This window comes from Balaenoptera acutorostrata, chromosome 9 (genome assembly GCF_949987535.1).
Source record: "Balaenoptera acutorostrata chromosome 9, mBalAcu1.1, whole genome shotgun sequence".
NCBI lineage: Eukaryota > Metazoa > Chordata > Mammalia > Artiodactyla > Balaenopteridae > Balaenoptera > Balaenoptera acutorostrata.
In genome coordinates, this window is record NC_080072.1 from 99,584,907 (window position 1) to 99,597,397 (window position 12,491).

At 56.1% G+C, this 12,491-nt stretch overlaps 1 protein-coding gene across 1 annotated transcript in view; it reads right to left on the bottom strand.

The window, feature by feature from the left end:
- Positions 1 to 305: 305 nt before the first annotated feature.
- Positions 306 to 12,491, bottom strand: part of NECTIN1 (nectin cell adhesion molecule 1) — an 89,916-nt gene continuing 77,730 nt past the window's right edge. The window contains exons 6-8 of the mRNA XM_028162488.2: positions 2,084 to 2,231; positions 940 to 1,015; positions 306 to 443 (exon numbers count right to left, since the gene is read on the bottom strand). Coding sequence (XP_028018289.1) covers positions 306 to 443; positions 940 to 1,015; positions 2,084 to 2,231 — 362 coding nt within the window. The remainder of the gene's footprint in view (positions 444 to 939; positions 1,016 to 2,083; positions 2,232 to 12,491) is intronic.

A 12,491-nucleotide genomic window follows, 5' to 3' on the forward strand; every position in this document is an offset into this window, starting at 1 on the left:
GGCTGGCTTTCTGGTGGTCATTGGCAGGTCCAGGGACTGGGGTGCAGGGTACAGAGCCAGGGGGCGGGGCTGGGGGAGGGAGAGCTGGGCATCAGGTTGGGGCTCTGCCCTCACTGGAAACCCCACCCTCCTGCCCTGGTCATCACGGTGCCTGTGGTGGTGCAACAAGGAGGGGCCTCCCCCTCCCTGGGGGCGCTGTCCTGTGCCCTCCCTGCCCAGTCTCCTCAGCTTCCTCTGTCCCCCTTCTCTCTCAGGCAGCTGGGCTTGTGGCCAGGCCGGGTGGAGCTGGGTTGGGGACAACATCCTCAAGGTTCAGGGGTCCTTACCAAGGGGCAGTAGGGAGGGGAGGCCCCCAGATCATAGTAGGGGGGCTGGGCGGGCAGCTTCTGCAGTTCTTCCTCTTCCTGCTGTGGATGCTGCTTCCCAGGCTCCAGGCGAAGGATCTGGAAGAGAAGGGGCTGAGCGGCTGCACGGACTCTTGCACGGGCCTGCTCCAGGCGGCCCTCTTGGAGGGACGTGGATTCCCCTCCTAGGTTCCCATGCGCCCCCATCCTGCATTCACCACTTTGGCGGCATCTGGGAGGCACAGGGCAGCCTGAGCTTTTGGCTTTGCAGGCTCTCTCTGACCAGCCCGGGGCCACACATCAATGGTTATTTTTAAACGAATGATCTGAGAGGTGGAGAAAGAGGTTCCCCTCGGGGGGCCCTGGGTAGGAAGGGTCCTAGTTTGTCATTTCTCAGGGTAGAGGAGGGGAAAGCCCCGACCACGGTCTCTAGCCTGGACTTGGCCTTGTTGGAACTGGCCAGGGCTAGTGGTGCGCTGGGGACTGTCCAGGAGTTCATGGAGTTGGGAGCGCTCTGCCTTCAGGTTGGGCCCCCGCCCTGAGCCCATCTCCCATTTTTTCGACCCCCTCCCTCACTCGAGCGACCCAGGCCCACCTGGATGTCCTCAGGTGCAAGGTGGCTCTGCCTGTTGGGAGAAGGTTCCAGCTTCTGGGCGAAGGGCGGGGTAGTCCTGGGGGAACAGAATGAGGCTCACATGGGGGTCTCTGCCCCAGTCAGGCCACCTGACAGTTACTGGTCCCGGAGGCCCCCTTGCAAGGATGGCCCCGGGCTCAGGAGGCCCAGGTGGCCTCCTGAGTGGCCAGAGCTTGGGAGATGGTTACTCAGCATAGTGGGATGGAGGCTGAGAGAGCCTCTGCCATCTTCCCAGCCTGTCCCTCCCTCCAGCCTGGGCCCAGGAACCAAGTAAGTCAGGTGTCCTAGCTTGAAGGACAGTGGGAAATCCACATGGGCCCTCAGCGGGGGCCAGGACCAAGGCGGGAGGACTGAGGCCTCAGGTGCAAAGCCTATGGGGGCACTGTAAGTCTCAGTCATCGCGATAAAGAATGTTTTAGTGCAATATTTAAAAAACCACAATGAATGCAAAAATCCGTGATGAACAAAATATCAAAATTTTAAGTAAAGACAAGGTAAGTAATAGGGCCATGCCAAGCCATATCAGAGCCTGAGGCAAAAAGAAAGATCAGTATTACTGATCCTGTCTTTATTTAAAGTGTTGATATTTTGTTCATTGTGTATTTTGGGCATTCATTTTGATTTTTTAAAAATATTGCATTAGAGTATTATTTCTCGCAATGATGGAGGTTTTTGGTGCCCCATTGAACTTGGTGTCAGAGGCGAGTGCGCCACTCAGCTCACCCTGGTCCAGCTGGGAGAAGGTGAGCTTGTGTGAGGCATCTCACCTCTATGCCTCAGTTTCCTCACCATAAACCGTGGATTATAATCACGCACGTACTTCTCAGAGTTGCTGAGAGGATAGAATGCATCTTCGTAAGCCAGCGTAAACGCTGGGAGGTGCCTGCGCACAGTGAGCTCTCTGAAGGCTTTAGCTCTACTGCAGGAGGGGTAGGGTCCCCCTCCCGCCTCGCAGGTGGCAGGAGGAGGAGACGGGGCCTTGGTGGGCAGGGTAGCCCTGAGCCCCTCACAAGTCCGGGTGCTTCAGCAGGAGCCCATGGGGGTGGGCAGTGGGGGTGGTGGGGGAGGTTTGGGGGGGACAGAGGATGGGCTGGTTCGCACTCACCCGCCCCCGTCGACCTCCAGCCTGCTCTTCTGCTGCCGGTGATACAGAAAGAAGACGGTAAGAGCCACACCAAGGATGAAGACCACGGCCACGGTGCACCCCAGGAACCCGGCCATACTCCCTGGGCCCCCCTGGGGGAGGGGCTTTTCTGGAACCAAGAGGCCAAGGCAGAGAATGAGAGAGTAGGACAGAGGGAGACATAGACAGAAGAGAGGGAGAGAAAGCAAACTTTTGGAGTCAGAGAGGTGGGCAAAAAGTAAGAATCAGAGCCTGAGGCAGTGTCCTGCCCTAACCCCTTCACCTGCAGCTCCCCTCCCCCATCATGCTCCAGTTCTCGGGGGGGGGGGGCTGTCCCAGTTAGGGCAGGACAGACCTCATATGCTGGCTCCCCAGGGCCCTGTAATCCCAGCCTCTGCTCTGATCTTGGGATCTGGGGCATGGAGGTGGGAAAGGGGGATGGGGAGCACAGGCCAGGCTCAGGGGTGCTCAGGGGTGGGGGTCCCCACGCCTTCATTCCATCTCTAGCCCTGCAGGGAAGATCTCTATTGAGGAATTTAATTTCCTTCCCCTTCCTACCCAATTAAACAGGCAAATGAACTAACTGGTGCTTTGCCCTCCCAGCTCTGGAGAAAGTGTGAGGATCTGGAGAGGGGAAGATGGGAGCTTGAGGATGAAAGGGGATCCTTGGGGGGAAACCTAGTCTGTCCAACGCCCGAGAAGCTGAAAAACCCACAGGGCCGGAGTCTAAGGGGAGGCGACTAAGCCTCCCGCCCGCTGTCTGGACCCGCCCGGCCGTTGCCCCGGGAGTCCTGGCCCCATGGGTGGGAAGTGGGGCTGGGGTAGGTGGCAGCCCCTCTCAGCTTGCTCTCTGATGACCTGGGCAAGTCACCCAGTCTCTCTGGGCCTTGGAAAGAAAAGGGCCTGGGAAGTTGTGAAGTTTTGTCGAATGATTTCTCAGCCTGAGGGGCGGCCACTGTGGGGGTGGTCCCTGAAGACAAGGACACCAGAGCTGTTGGAACTGAATCTGTGGCCAGGGGAACGTGCTGTTTTCTGGCCAGCCCTGCCGGCCCAGGCTTGGTGTGGGAAGCTGTGGATGTCGCCAGGCCTTTCCCTTCCCTCCCTCTGCTGGGCTCCATTTCTCACCTCTGACCTTCCCAACACCCAGGGAGGAAGGGACTGAGGAGAAAATCATATACACTCCCTTCCCTCCTTCCTCCCCACACCGTATACGTAATTAAACAGGAGAGCACCCGAATAGAGATGCTAAATTGCAGTTTGCAATAAACATCATGGAGCCAATTTCCTAAAGCGGGGTTGACAAGCACCTGCCTCTCTCTGTCTCTGTCTCTCCGCTCCATTCCAATGCCCTGAAGGCGGGGGTGTCTGGCAGAGTCCTCCGTAACAGATTGGTTCCCAGTGAATCTGCCGCCCCCCTGGCCGGGCTCCTGACCTTGACCGGAAGGAGGACTCTTTGCAAAGGCTCTGGGCCCAGCATCTATCCATCCACAGCTGGTGGGCTGTGGTCCCGCTGGGAGGGCGGTGTCTGCGGGTGTGTATCACAGGGACTTAGGAACCTCAGACTCCTCCATGGACTCTTACCCTCCCCCATCTCTCCTCTCCTTTCACAGACCTCTTGGGCTGGGATACTGCAGTCAATTGAACAAACCTCGTCCTCTTTTCTCTGAACCTTAGCTTCTTAGCACCCACCATCATCTCCTTCCTGGTCCCTCTTCTTTATCCTCAAGCCTTCCTGCTTCCACTCCTGCAGCCACTGACTCTGCCTCTCCTTTGGTTTAGTGAGCATTTACTGAGGATCTACTGTATTCCAAGGCACTATTCTGACCCTGAGCAGCAGAGATGCATAAGTGCACATACCCTGCCTGGCTCATGAAGTTCAGGTTTTTCTCCTGCCATAGCCAGCTCAGCTGGGTGGGCCAGCCCTGTGTGGGATCCAGGCGGGAGGGAGAGACTGCTTCATGTCAGCCCTTGCCCTCAGCTCCCTGCTTCCGGGTGCCCTCTCCCACGCCCTCTCACCTATCGCCCCCTCAGTGACTCTGGGGCCACTTCAGCAAGACAGGGAGGCAGCCGTCCTTCTAAGGGGCCTTAGAGCATGCTTACAGTGCAAACAATAATATACGCTAATGAGTTTGTAAAGGTACTAACGTGGTCATTAAAGAACTCAAGGGCCAGAAAGGGTGGGATGCTGCGGGCAGGGCCTCAAAGGTACCAGGGCCAGAGTGGATAACTCTGATTTTGTTCCCTCAAATTGCCCTCTCTCCATGTCCCACCCTCTCAAAATATAAGTGCAAATTCCCTTGGAGCCCCAGGGCCCTGCCTGCTCCACACGGAAGGCCCCACCCTGGTGGAAGAAATATTAGTGGAGGGAAAATGAGAGATGGGGAAGAGAAAAGGGGAAGGCAAAGAGGAGAATCAGTCTGAAGTCTCCAACGTGTCAGGCACTGCCCGGCGCCTTGGCTGATTTGGGGTTAGATGCTCACATCAAGCCTGCAAAATTAGATAATGCTATTCCCAGTGAGCAAAATGAGGTTTAGAGAGGTTAAGCGCTTCGCCCGAGGTCACCCAGCTGGTCAGTGGCTGAGCGGCCCTGGAACCTGCATCTGCGTAACATTCCCCAATCAGGCCATGGGGTCCCTCACACGCATGGAGCTGCCACTCCCCTCTCCCTTACCAGACACAGCCCTACCTATCCCCTCACCCCCAGTTGCTTTGTCTCCAGGCCTCCTCCCCTTGACAGCTGTGAGGTGCGGGCCTGGCACTGACCCCAGCTGGAGCCCTGGCACTGAGCCCCCAGACGCTCTCTGGTTACACCGGGACAAATCCGTTCCCCTAGCCCCAGCTCCACAGGCTTTAGGGCAGGACCAGTCACCTGCAGGCAGCCGGGCTGGCCAGGGCTGGAGCATAGGGCCTGGGAGAGCTGGGAATCAGGGTGTGAGGGAGAGGGGGGCAAGGGGCCTCACGGGAGCATCTCCTGTGAGCCAGGCTGGGTGCTGGGCTGAGGTTGGTCACATTGGCTTTATTCTACTAAAAAGGCTCAGAGGGCTTCCCTGGTGGCGCAGTGGTTGAGAATCTGCCTGCCAATGCGGGGAACACAGGTTCGAGCCCTGGTCTGGGAAGATCCCACGTGCTGCGGAGCAACTGGGCCTGTGAGCCATAATTACTGAGCCTGCGCGTCTGGAACTTGTGCTCCACAACAAGAGAGGCCGCGATAGTGAGAGGCCCATGCACCACGATGAAGAGTGGCCCCCACTTGCTGCAACTAGAGAAAGCCCTCGCACAGAAACGAAGACCCAACACAGCCATAAATAAATAAATAAATAATAATAATAATAAAAAAAAAAGGCTCAGAGAGGTTAAGTTAGTTGTCTGGAGTCCCACAGCCAGGAACTTCACAGCTGGAATTGGATCCAGGTCGACTTCTGAAGTCCCTTTTTTCCCTACTCTGTCAGCAGGGGCTTGTCGCTTTGCATCCCAGATGCAGAGTCTGCATCTGTCCTGGCTCAGGCTTCAAGGATGGCCCCCAACCAATTCCTTCTTACCTGTCTCTGGGGTCACACCAGTGATATCCCCTATGCCTCAGTGCTCTCGCCTGTCACTTGGGGACAGCGTGCCTGGTTTTTGGGTCCCTCAGACTGAGAAACTGAAATCCCCAGTTGGGAAGTAAACACAGACCTGGGTTTTGTCAAGGAGGCTGCAGGCCAGTGGCAGTCAGGAGCTTCTTGGCTCTTCCTGGAACCAGACTGGCCCGCTGCACTGAGGCCCCATGGTGGGGGGTAGGAGGAGCTTTAGATCCCACACAGGGGTCCAACAATCTCAGTCTGCTTCTCCCTACCACCCCCCTTCTCAGCCATACCTCGTTGGTCCTGAGTCCCAGCCTTTGCTCAGTGATGGAAAGCGGACCCAGACATCCTGCTTCACAGCCTGCTCACTTGCCTACCTGTTGCCCCCCTCTCAGTTCCATAAACACATCCCAACACCTTCCATTTGCCGCGCACTGTGCCAGCTGCTGGGGGTTCTACCCCCTGGCTAATGGGGGAATCTGACATGTATACAAGTAAACACTCTATTTTATGATTCATGCCTCAAGAGAAGTCTGTCCAAGGTCCAGCACAGGTGTAGGGAAGAGAGTGATTAGTTTTGGGAGTTCTTGGCTTCACAGATGAGGGGCCTTCTGAACAGGGTTTTGAAAGCATAATAGGAGTTCTCCAGGAGAATAAATGGAGAAGAACATTGTAGGCAGGATAAGGAGTGTTGCAGGGACACGTGTGTGAGATGTGGGGTGTATAAGGGAAATTCCAAGCATTGGCTATGTCTTGGAAATTGGGTTCAAAAGAGGATAGACAGGGCATGAATCTGGGGAGAGGTATGTAGGGAGTGGACCTGGCCCAGAGGTTAGGTTTTATCCATAGGTAATGTAACCCCTCTCTCCTGCTGCCCCTGCCTGGGGACAGAGATGCTGCTTTCTCAGGAGCTGGACTGACCCAGGCTCTCCTGTGGGCTGACCTTCCAGGGCTCCTTGGGGAGCACTTGGCCCTCCTGCCCACGAAGCTGTCCTGGGTCGGTCCGCCGTCTGCTTGCCTTCTGTGGCACAGGCCGAAGAGGTGTTTCTGGGGGACCAGGAGCTCAGAGGAAGCTGGGTGTCTGGACTTGGCGGGATGCTGGTAGGGAGGGTTGGCTGGGGGTGGGGCTGATTTCACTGCCAAGGGCCCGCCCACCCCTCGGGTCAGAGTCCCTCTGGCTGTTTCTCCAGCCCAGGGGTGCAGGAGTGGCTCCTTCCTGCTGGCCAGGGGTGGGCAGCCAGGACTCGAGTCCTTGTGTTCAGCTTGCTCCAGCTCCCTGTCTCCCTGTCTCTCTCTCATTTCAACGTTTTCTTCCCATGACTCCAAGTGGGGCGGCTGCTGCACCCTCACACTGGGGGATTGTGGGAGTATCCTCTCTCCTTGCCCAGGAGGAGATATATCCCTCTCCTCCCCTGCTCAGTCCATACAGAAGAGCACCCTTTCACGTGCTTTCTTGTGACCCAGGTGGTGAGGGATCCCACTCAGAGGCCTGGAACTGAGTGAGTCACAGAGCCCTTTCCTCAGCCCGATGCAACCAGCGCAACTACCTGGCCAGCACGACTCAGATTCAGCCAGGCCTCTGCCTTCTCCTTGTCTTGGGCTACAGGCCAAAGAGGCTGACCTTAGTTGCTGCTGGGAGACCCTGCCTCCCTCTTCCCTGAGGTGGGCTCCTGGTCATTCCCCCTGCCCTGGGCTGGGGTGCCCTTCGGCTTTGCATCTGCCCTGGTGGGTTAGTATTAGTGCAGAAAGCCTTTGGCCACAGAATTTTCTCTGGTTCTGCACTCAGGTGGAGGTCAGTTTGTAATCCCCTTCTTCGGCCCCTCTGGATGGAGGCTGAGGGCTCTGGGCTCTGCAGCCCCGCCCTCGTTTCTCCCTCACCTCTGACTTCCATGTCATCTGTCTGGAGCACACATGAATTACGGAAAGTGTTTAGCACTGTGCCTGGCACATAGTCAATATGTAATAAATGGCTGCTATTTTTGTTGATAGCTACTCCATAAATGCATATTGACAGTGGTGATGATGTTGGTGATGGTGATGTTGATGGTGGTGATGATGGTGGTGCTGGTGATGGTGATGTTGATGGCGGTGATGATGTTGGTGGTGCTGGTGATGACGAGGATGGTGGTGGTGATGATGTTGGTGGTGCTGGTGATGACGAGGATGGTGGTGATGATGTTGGTGGTGCTGGTGATGACGAGGATGGTGGTGATGATGTTGGTGGTGGTGCTTCTCCCCTCCCTGGAGTCCTGGCTTCTCCCCTAAGCTAGCCTGCTGGGCCAAATTACACCTGTGGCCACCTTAGCTTACTATCATATATAATATGATACCATACATGTATTCCATGTGCTTTTACTTAAATTACCTCATTTGATGCCCCCCACCCCATTGCCTCTGTTGACAGATGGCTAACTGGAGGCTCAGAGAAATTTAATAAAATGCTCAAGGTCACGCGTCTCACTGATGATGGAAGTGAGATAGGGACCCAGGTGTCCAGGTCCTCAGTGCAGAGCTCCGAGCGGCCTTGATGAGGATCTTCTCCCTGTTCATCTGCAGGGGAAGACAGGCCAGCTCCTTCTTGAGTTTGCCACTTACTTAGCTGCAGAATCTTGGGCAAGTCACTCAAATTCTCTGAGCCTCAGTATCCTCACCTGTAAAATGGGAATCACAACAGGGTTGCTGTCGGATGTAAATGAGCTAGTGCATGTCAGAGCCCTCAGCACAGTGCCTGCGCCCACTCAGTGCTTAATGAGCATTGGTTCAAGGAAGGCAGGGGACGTGTCTGCTCCTTGGGCAACTTCCAGGCAGCTGGGGCTGGGACCCCTGCTCTAATCTCGCCTGTGGCCCTCTCTCATCCCTGCCCTCAGCTTTCCCTAGTCCCTTGCTGGTCACAATCTGCAAAGCCAACTTGTCTAGGTCTGTGCGGGCCTTAGGACATCCAAGCGTGTGTGAGTGTATGTGTGTGTGAGTCTATGTGAGTATGGGTGTATGTGTGTATATGTGTATGGGTGTATACGTGTGTGTGTGGGTGTATGTGTATGTGTACATGTGCGTGTGTGTGACACAGAGAGAGAGACTGTGACACTCCTTGGGGAGGGCTGAGGGCAGTCACTTCCCACTCTGCACGCAGCATTCCCGCCATCTGGAATGCTCTACCCAGTGTCACCAGGGTCCCAGCCCCTCCCACCCAGCCCTTCACACCTTGAGTTGTCATTAGGAGGAAAAATGAACATGAGGAAGGCTAACTTTCCCAGAAGCCCGCCCCTCGCCACAGGGTTTGCTCCCAGAGCCCTCTGCAAAGTTGGGCCCAGCTGGAGAGAGTTACTGGGATTTCACGCACATTCCTGGGGGGAGAGGGACTATCTCCCTGTTGGGGACCCTGCCAGGCAGGACCCTGAGCCCCAGCCCTCTCAGAGGGAGGAAGATGAGCGAGGCTATTGCCCAGCCAGCTGGGGAGGGCCGGGGGTCACAGGGAAGCCATTTGTCTGTCATGCACCCTGTGGGCTGGGCTGGGCACTCCCTCCCGCCCCCCCCGGGTGCCCTCTCCCCTCACCTGCCAGCTCCTAACTCCTTCCTCCCTCTCTCACAAAGGGCTGTTTTGAAGGGGAAAGAAGGACCAAATCTGAGAAGGCGCACAGAGCAGTGGGGAAAATAATGGCCTGGACGCTCCAGTATTTCTAGTGCTGTGACCTTAGCTGTTCTGAGCCTCAGTTTTCTCCTCTGTAAAGTGGAGAAATGGCAGAAATAAGTGAGATAACGCACACGGAGCTCCTGGGGTATAGCGGCCTCTATGAATCGTAGCAGCAGCGATAGCAGTGTTCTAACATCAGTGGTGTTCTCGGCGATTCCGACATTGAAGCACAATGTTGGTTCCCTCCTTTGCCTGGATTGCGGGGGAGGGACTGAGCACCTCTGGTGAGCTCCAGATTCTTCCAGCCCCAGCAGGTGTTCCTTCATTACCCCTCACTGCTGCCCTTGGGAGCCACGGTCCAGCACCCAGCAGTAGGAAGCCTGGGCAGAGCAAGGGGCCCCGGGCTCTGTCCTCACAGAAACCAAACCTCACTGGGCTGGGGTCGGTGTCACCTGACGTCTCAGGCAGGCTCCCCAGCCCCCTTCCCACTCTCAGCTGCTGGGCACTGCACAGCGACTTCCTGCACTGTTGGAGCCTCCACTGTCCCCTGCGGAGGGGGAGAGACCAGGGGGTCAGGGTGGCCCTGCGGGAGCCTCCTCTCTCTTCTAGTCTGGTTGGAGCTCTTACAGCCGTGGACTGCCTCCCTGGGGCTGGGATGAGACGTCGTGAGTGACAGCATTAAAGCAGTCACGTCTGACCCTGCCCCACTGTGGCGTGATGGTATCAGCTCTGTGTGCGGAGCAGGAAGATGTGAGGTCCAGGGCAGCTGAGACGATTCCTAGGCATGGTCTGGGGGTTGGACTGAAGGCTACGATAGCCGGTGGTTTCCAGAGCAGGCTCAGCCACAGGGCACGGTCTGGAGCTGGTTCAGGGTGCCAGTGGTGGGTGGGAGGAGGGGGCAGCAGACTGATTGCCCCTCCCCTGCCCCGACAGGCACGCTGCCTGGGGTCTCGGAGACAGCCTGTCGTCCAAGCCCCTGCTCCCTGCTTTGGGGACCCATCACTCGTCCCAGTCTTGGTGGGTGCCCAGGGGGACCCTCACCACCCACAAAGCCCAGGACTTCCCCTGCACGGTTTGAGGGCTGGCCGGGGAAGGGGCTGCATCTCCCGCTCTTTCAGGCTCTTCCCCCCCTGCTTCCCCTCTGAACAGGCTCTGGCTTTTGGGGAGGGGTCCCATGGGTCCCATTATGGACCCATAATGGTCCCCACACCCCCCCCCCTCACCCACTGCCTAAACTTCCTGCTACAACAGTCACTGCCTATGAGGATAAACTTCTTCCATTTTATTTTATCTGGGACAAGATGAGCCATTTCCAAAAGGAGTGTTACTAGGAAAATAAGAAGAATAGGAAATAAAAACATACAGGGGTGGTCAAGTTCATGGAGGACCTACTTCTTCTCCTAAGGTAATTTACCATCTAGCCACAGACTCACTAGAAATCTCTGAAGGTCAGTGCTGCTGGCAGAAAGCTTGGGCAGAAAGCCCTGGGAGGAAGTGAGGTCTGTCATTGGAGGTATTCTAGCAGGGCCTTGATGCTTCCTTGGTGGGGAATGACCTTGACAGCTCACTACATAATGATGGTCCTTCACTTCCGCATAGAACTTCACGGTTTACTAAAGGGCTTTCGCTGGCGTTCTCGAGTCTTTGGTGCAATCCTAGGAATTAGGCAGAGCAAGGATTAACATCCCTGTTTTGCAGACGAGAAAACTGAGGGACAAGAGAGAAGTGACTTTTCCCAAAGTCACAGGGAGGTGGTGGCCACACTTGCTGGGATCCACATGTTGAGCCACCAAGGCAAAGCGGCTCCACCCTCAGGGCGCCCGTGGTTCTTTCCTGACCCAGTCTCTCGTGGACGCCCATCCCACCTACCTGCCCCTTCCTCCAGGGTTGGACCACATTTGCAGGGTACTTAGCAGGTGGCTGGAGGTGATTCTGGAGTTAATGGGGCCTCAGCAAGGAGAGTGGAAACATCTCTACAGGGACACATTAGCCAGATAAACTGGGGGTCTTGAGGCTTCTGGGAGGGGCTGGGTGGGGAAGGGGACCTGAAAAGGCTAGAATTCTGGAAGCAAAGAGCCAGAAGCTGAGGGGCTATGTCTGTCTCCCTGTGAGTCATGGGTGTTGATGTTTTAGCTGTCTGTCCATCCTGGGCAGGGGTCCTCTGCAGGACCCCTCTCCTTGTAGCCTCTCCTTGTGGCAAATCTCCCAAATCAAGTGTATATTGAGAGTAGTACTCGAAATGAGGGGATTTAGATACGGAAATTCTACGTTAAAATGCTGTGAAATTCAATGGTGCTTCTCTGGGCCTTGCCAAGGTGGGGAATGCATGACACACAGGAAGAGCTCTGGTTCTTAGAGGGGGTGCGTTGGGCTTGGGGTGGGATGAGCTCCAGTGCCCTGGGGTGGCTGGGGGCCAGGGGTTCGGAAGACTCAGGAAATCTGGAGGACTTCAGGATCTGGACACGTCTGGGGAGGTGAGGAGGAGAGGAGCAGCTTAGTTCTGGCAAGCCTGAGAGATTTGATTACATTTGTTCACCCCTCTCAAGTTGAGGGGAAAACAACCTCAAGAAAAGAAACAGGGGACACCTGGACTCTGGGTCCTTCTTGGGAAAAACACTGGAAGAGGTCAGACTTGGATTGGGGGTGGGCGTCTGGGTGGGGGAGGTGTGGGATGGTATTGCTGGTGCGCAGGCCACGTGCATCATAACACCTGCCCCTCACTGCAGCCCGTGAAGTAGGCCTTATTGTCTCCATTTTAGACCACTTGCCCCAAATCACCAAGCTAATAAGAGACAGATTTGGTGACTGAACCTAGGTCTGTATGACTCCCAAACTGGGCCCGCCCACCAATGTTTGCATGCGCCTAGGCTGTGCTTCAGGATTCCGGATACTACCTCAAAGGGGCCTGTGTATGTTCCACACATTTCGTAAGTTATAAGCTGGTGTAAAACTGTGACCATGGTGGCATTTTGTTTCTTTTTAATGGGAGGTTCAGTACGGAGCAAAGAGCACTTGGCTTGGAGTCAGAAGGCCTGGGTCCAAGTTATGAGTCTACCACCCACCACCTGTGTGACTTTGGGCCAGACGTTTAACATCCCTGAGCCTCGGGTTAATCATCAGCTAAGTGGGGTTCCTTGCTGACCTCCCCAGCTGGCTGTGAGGATCCTGGGGTGCCGAGTGCCCTCCGGCTACCCAAAGC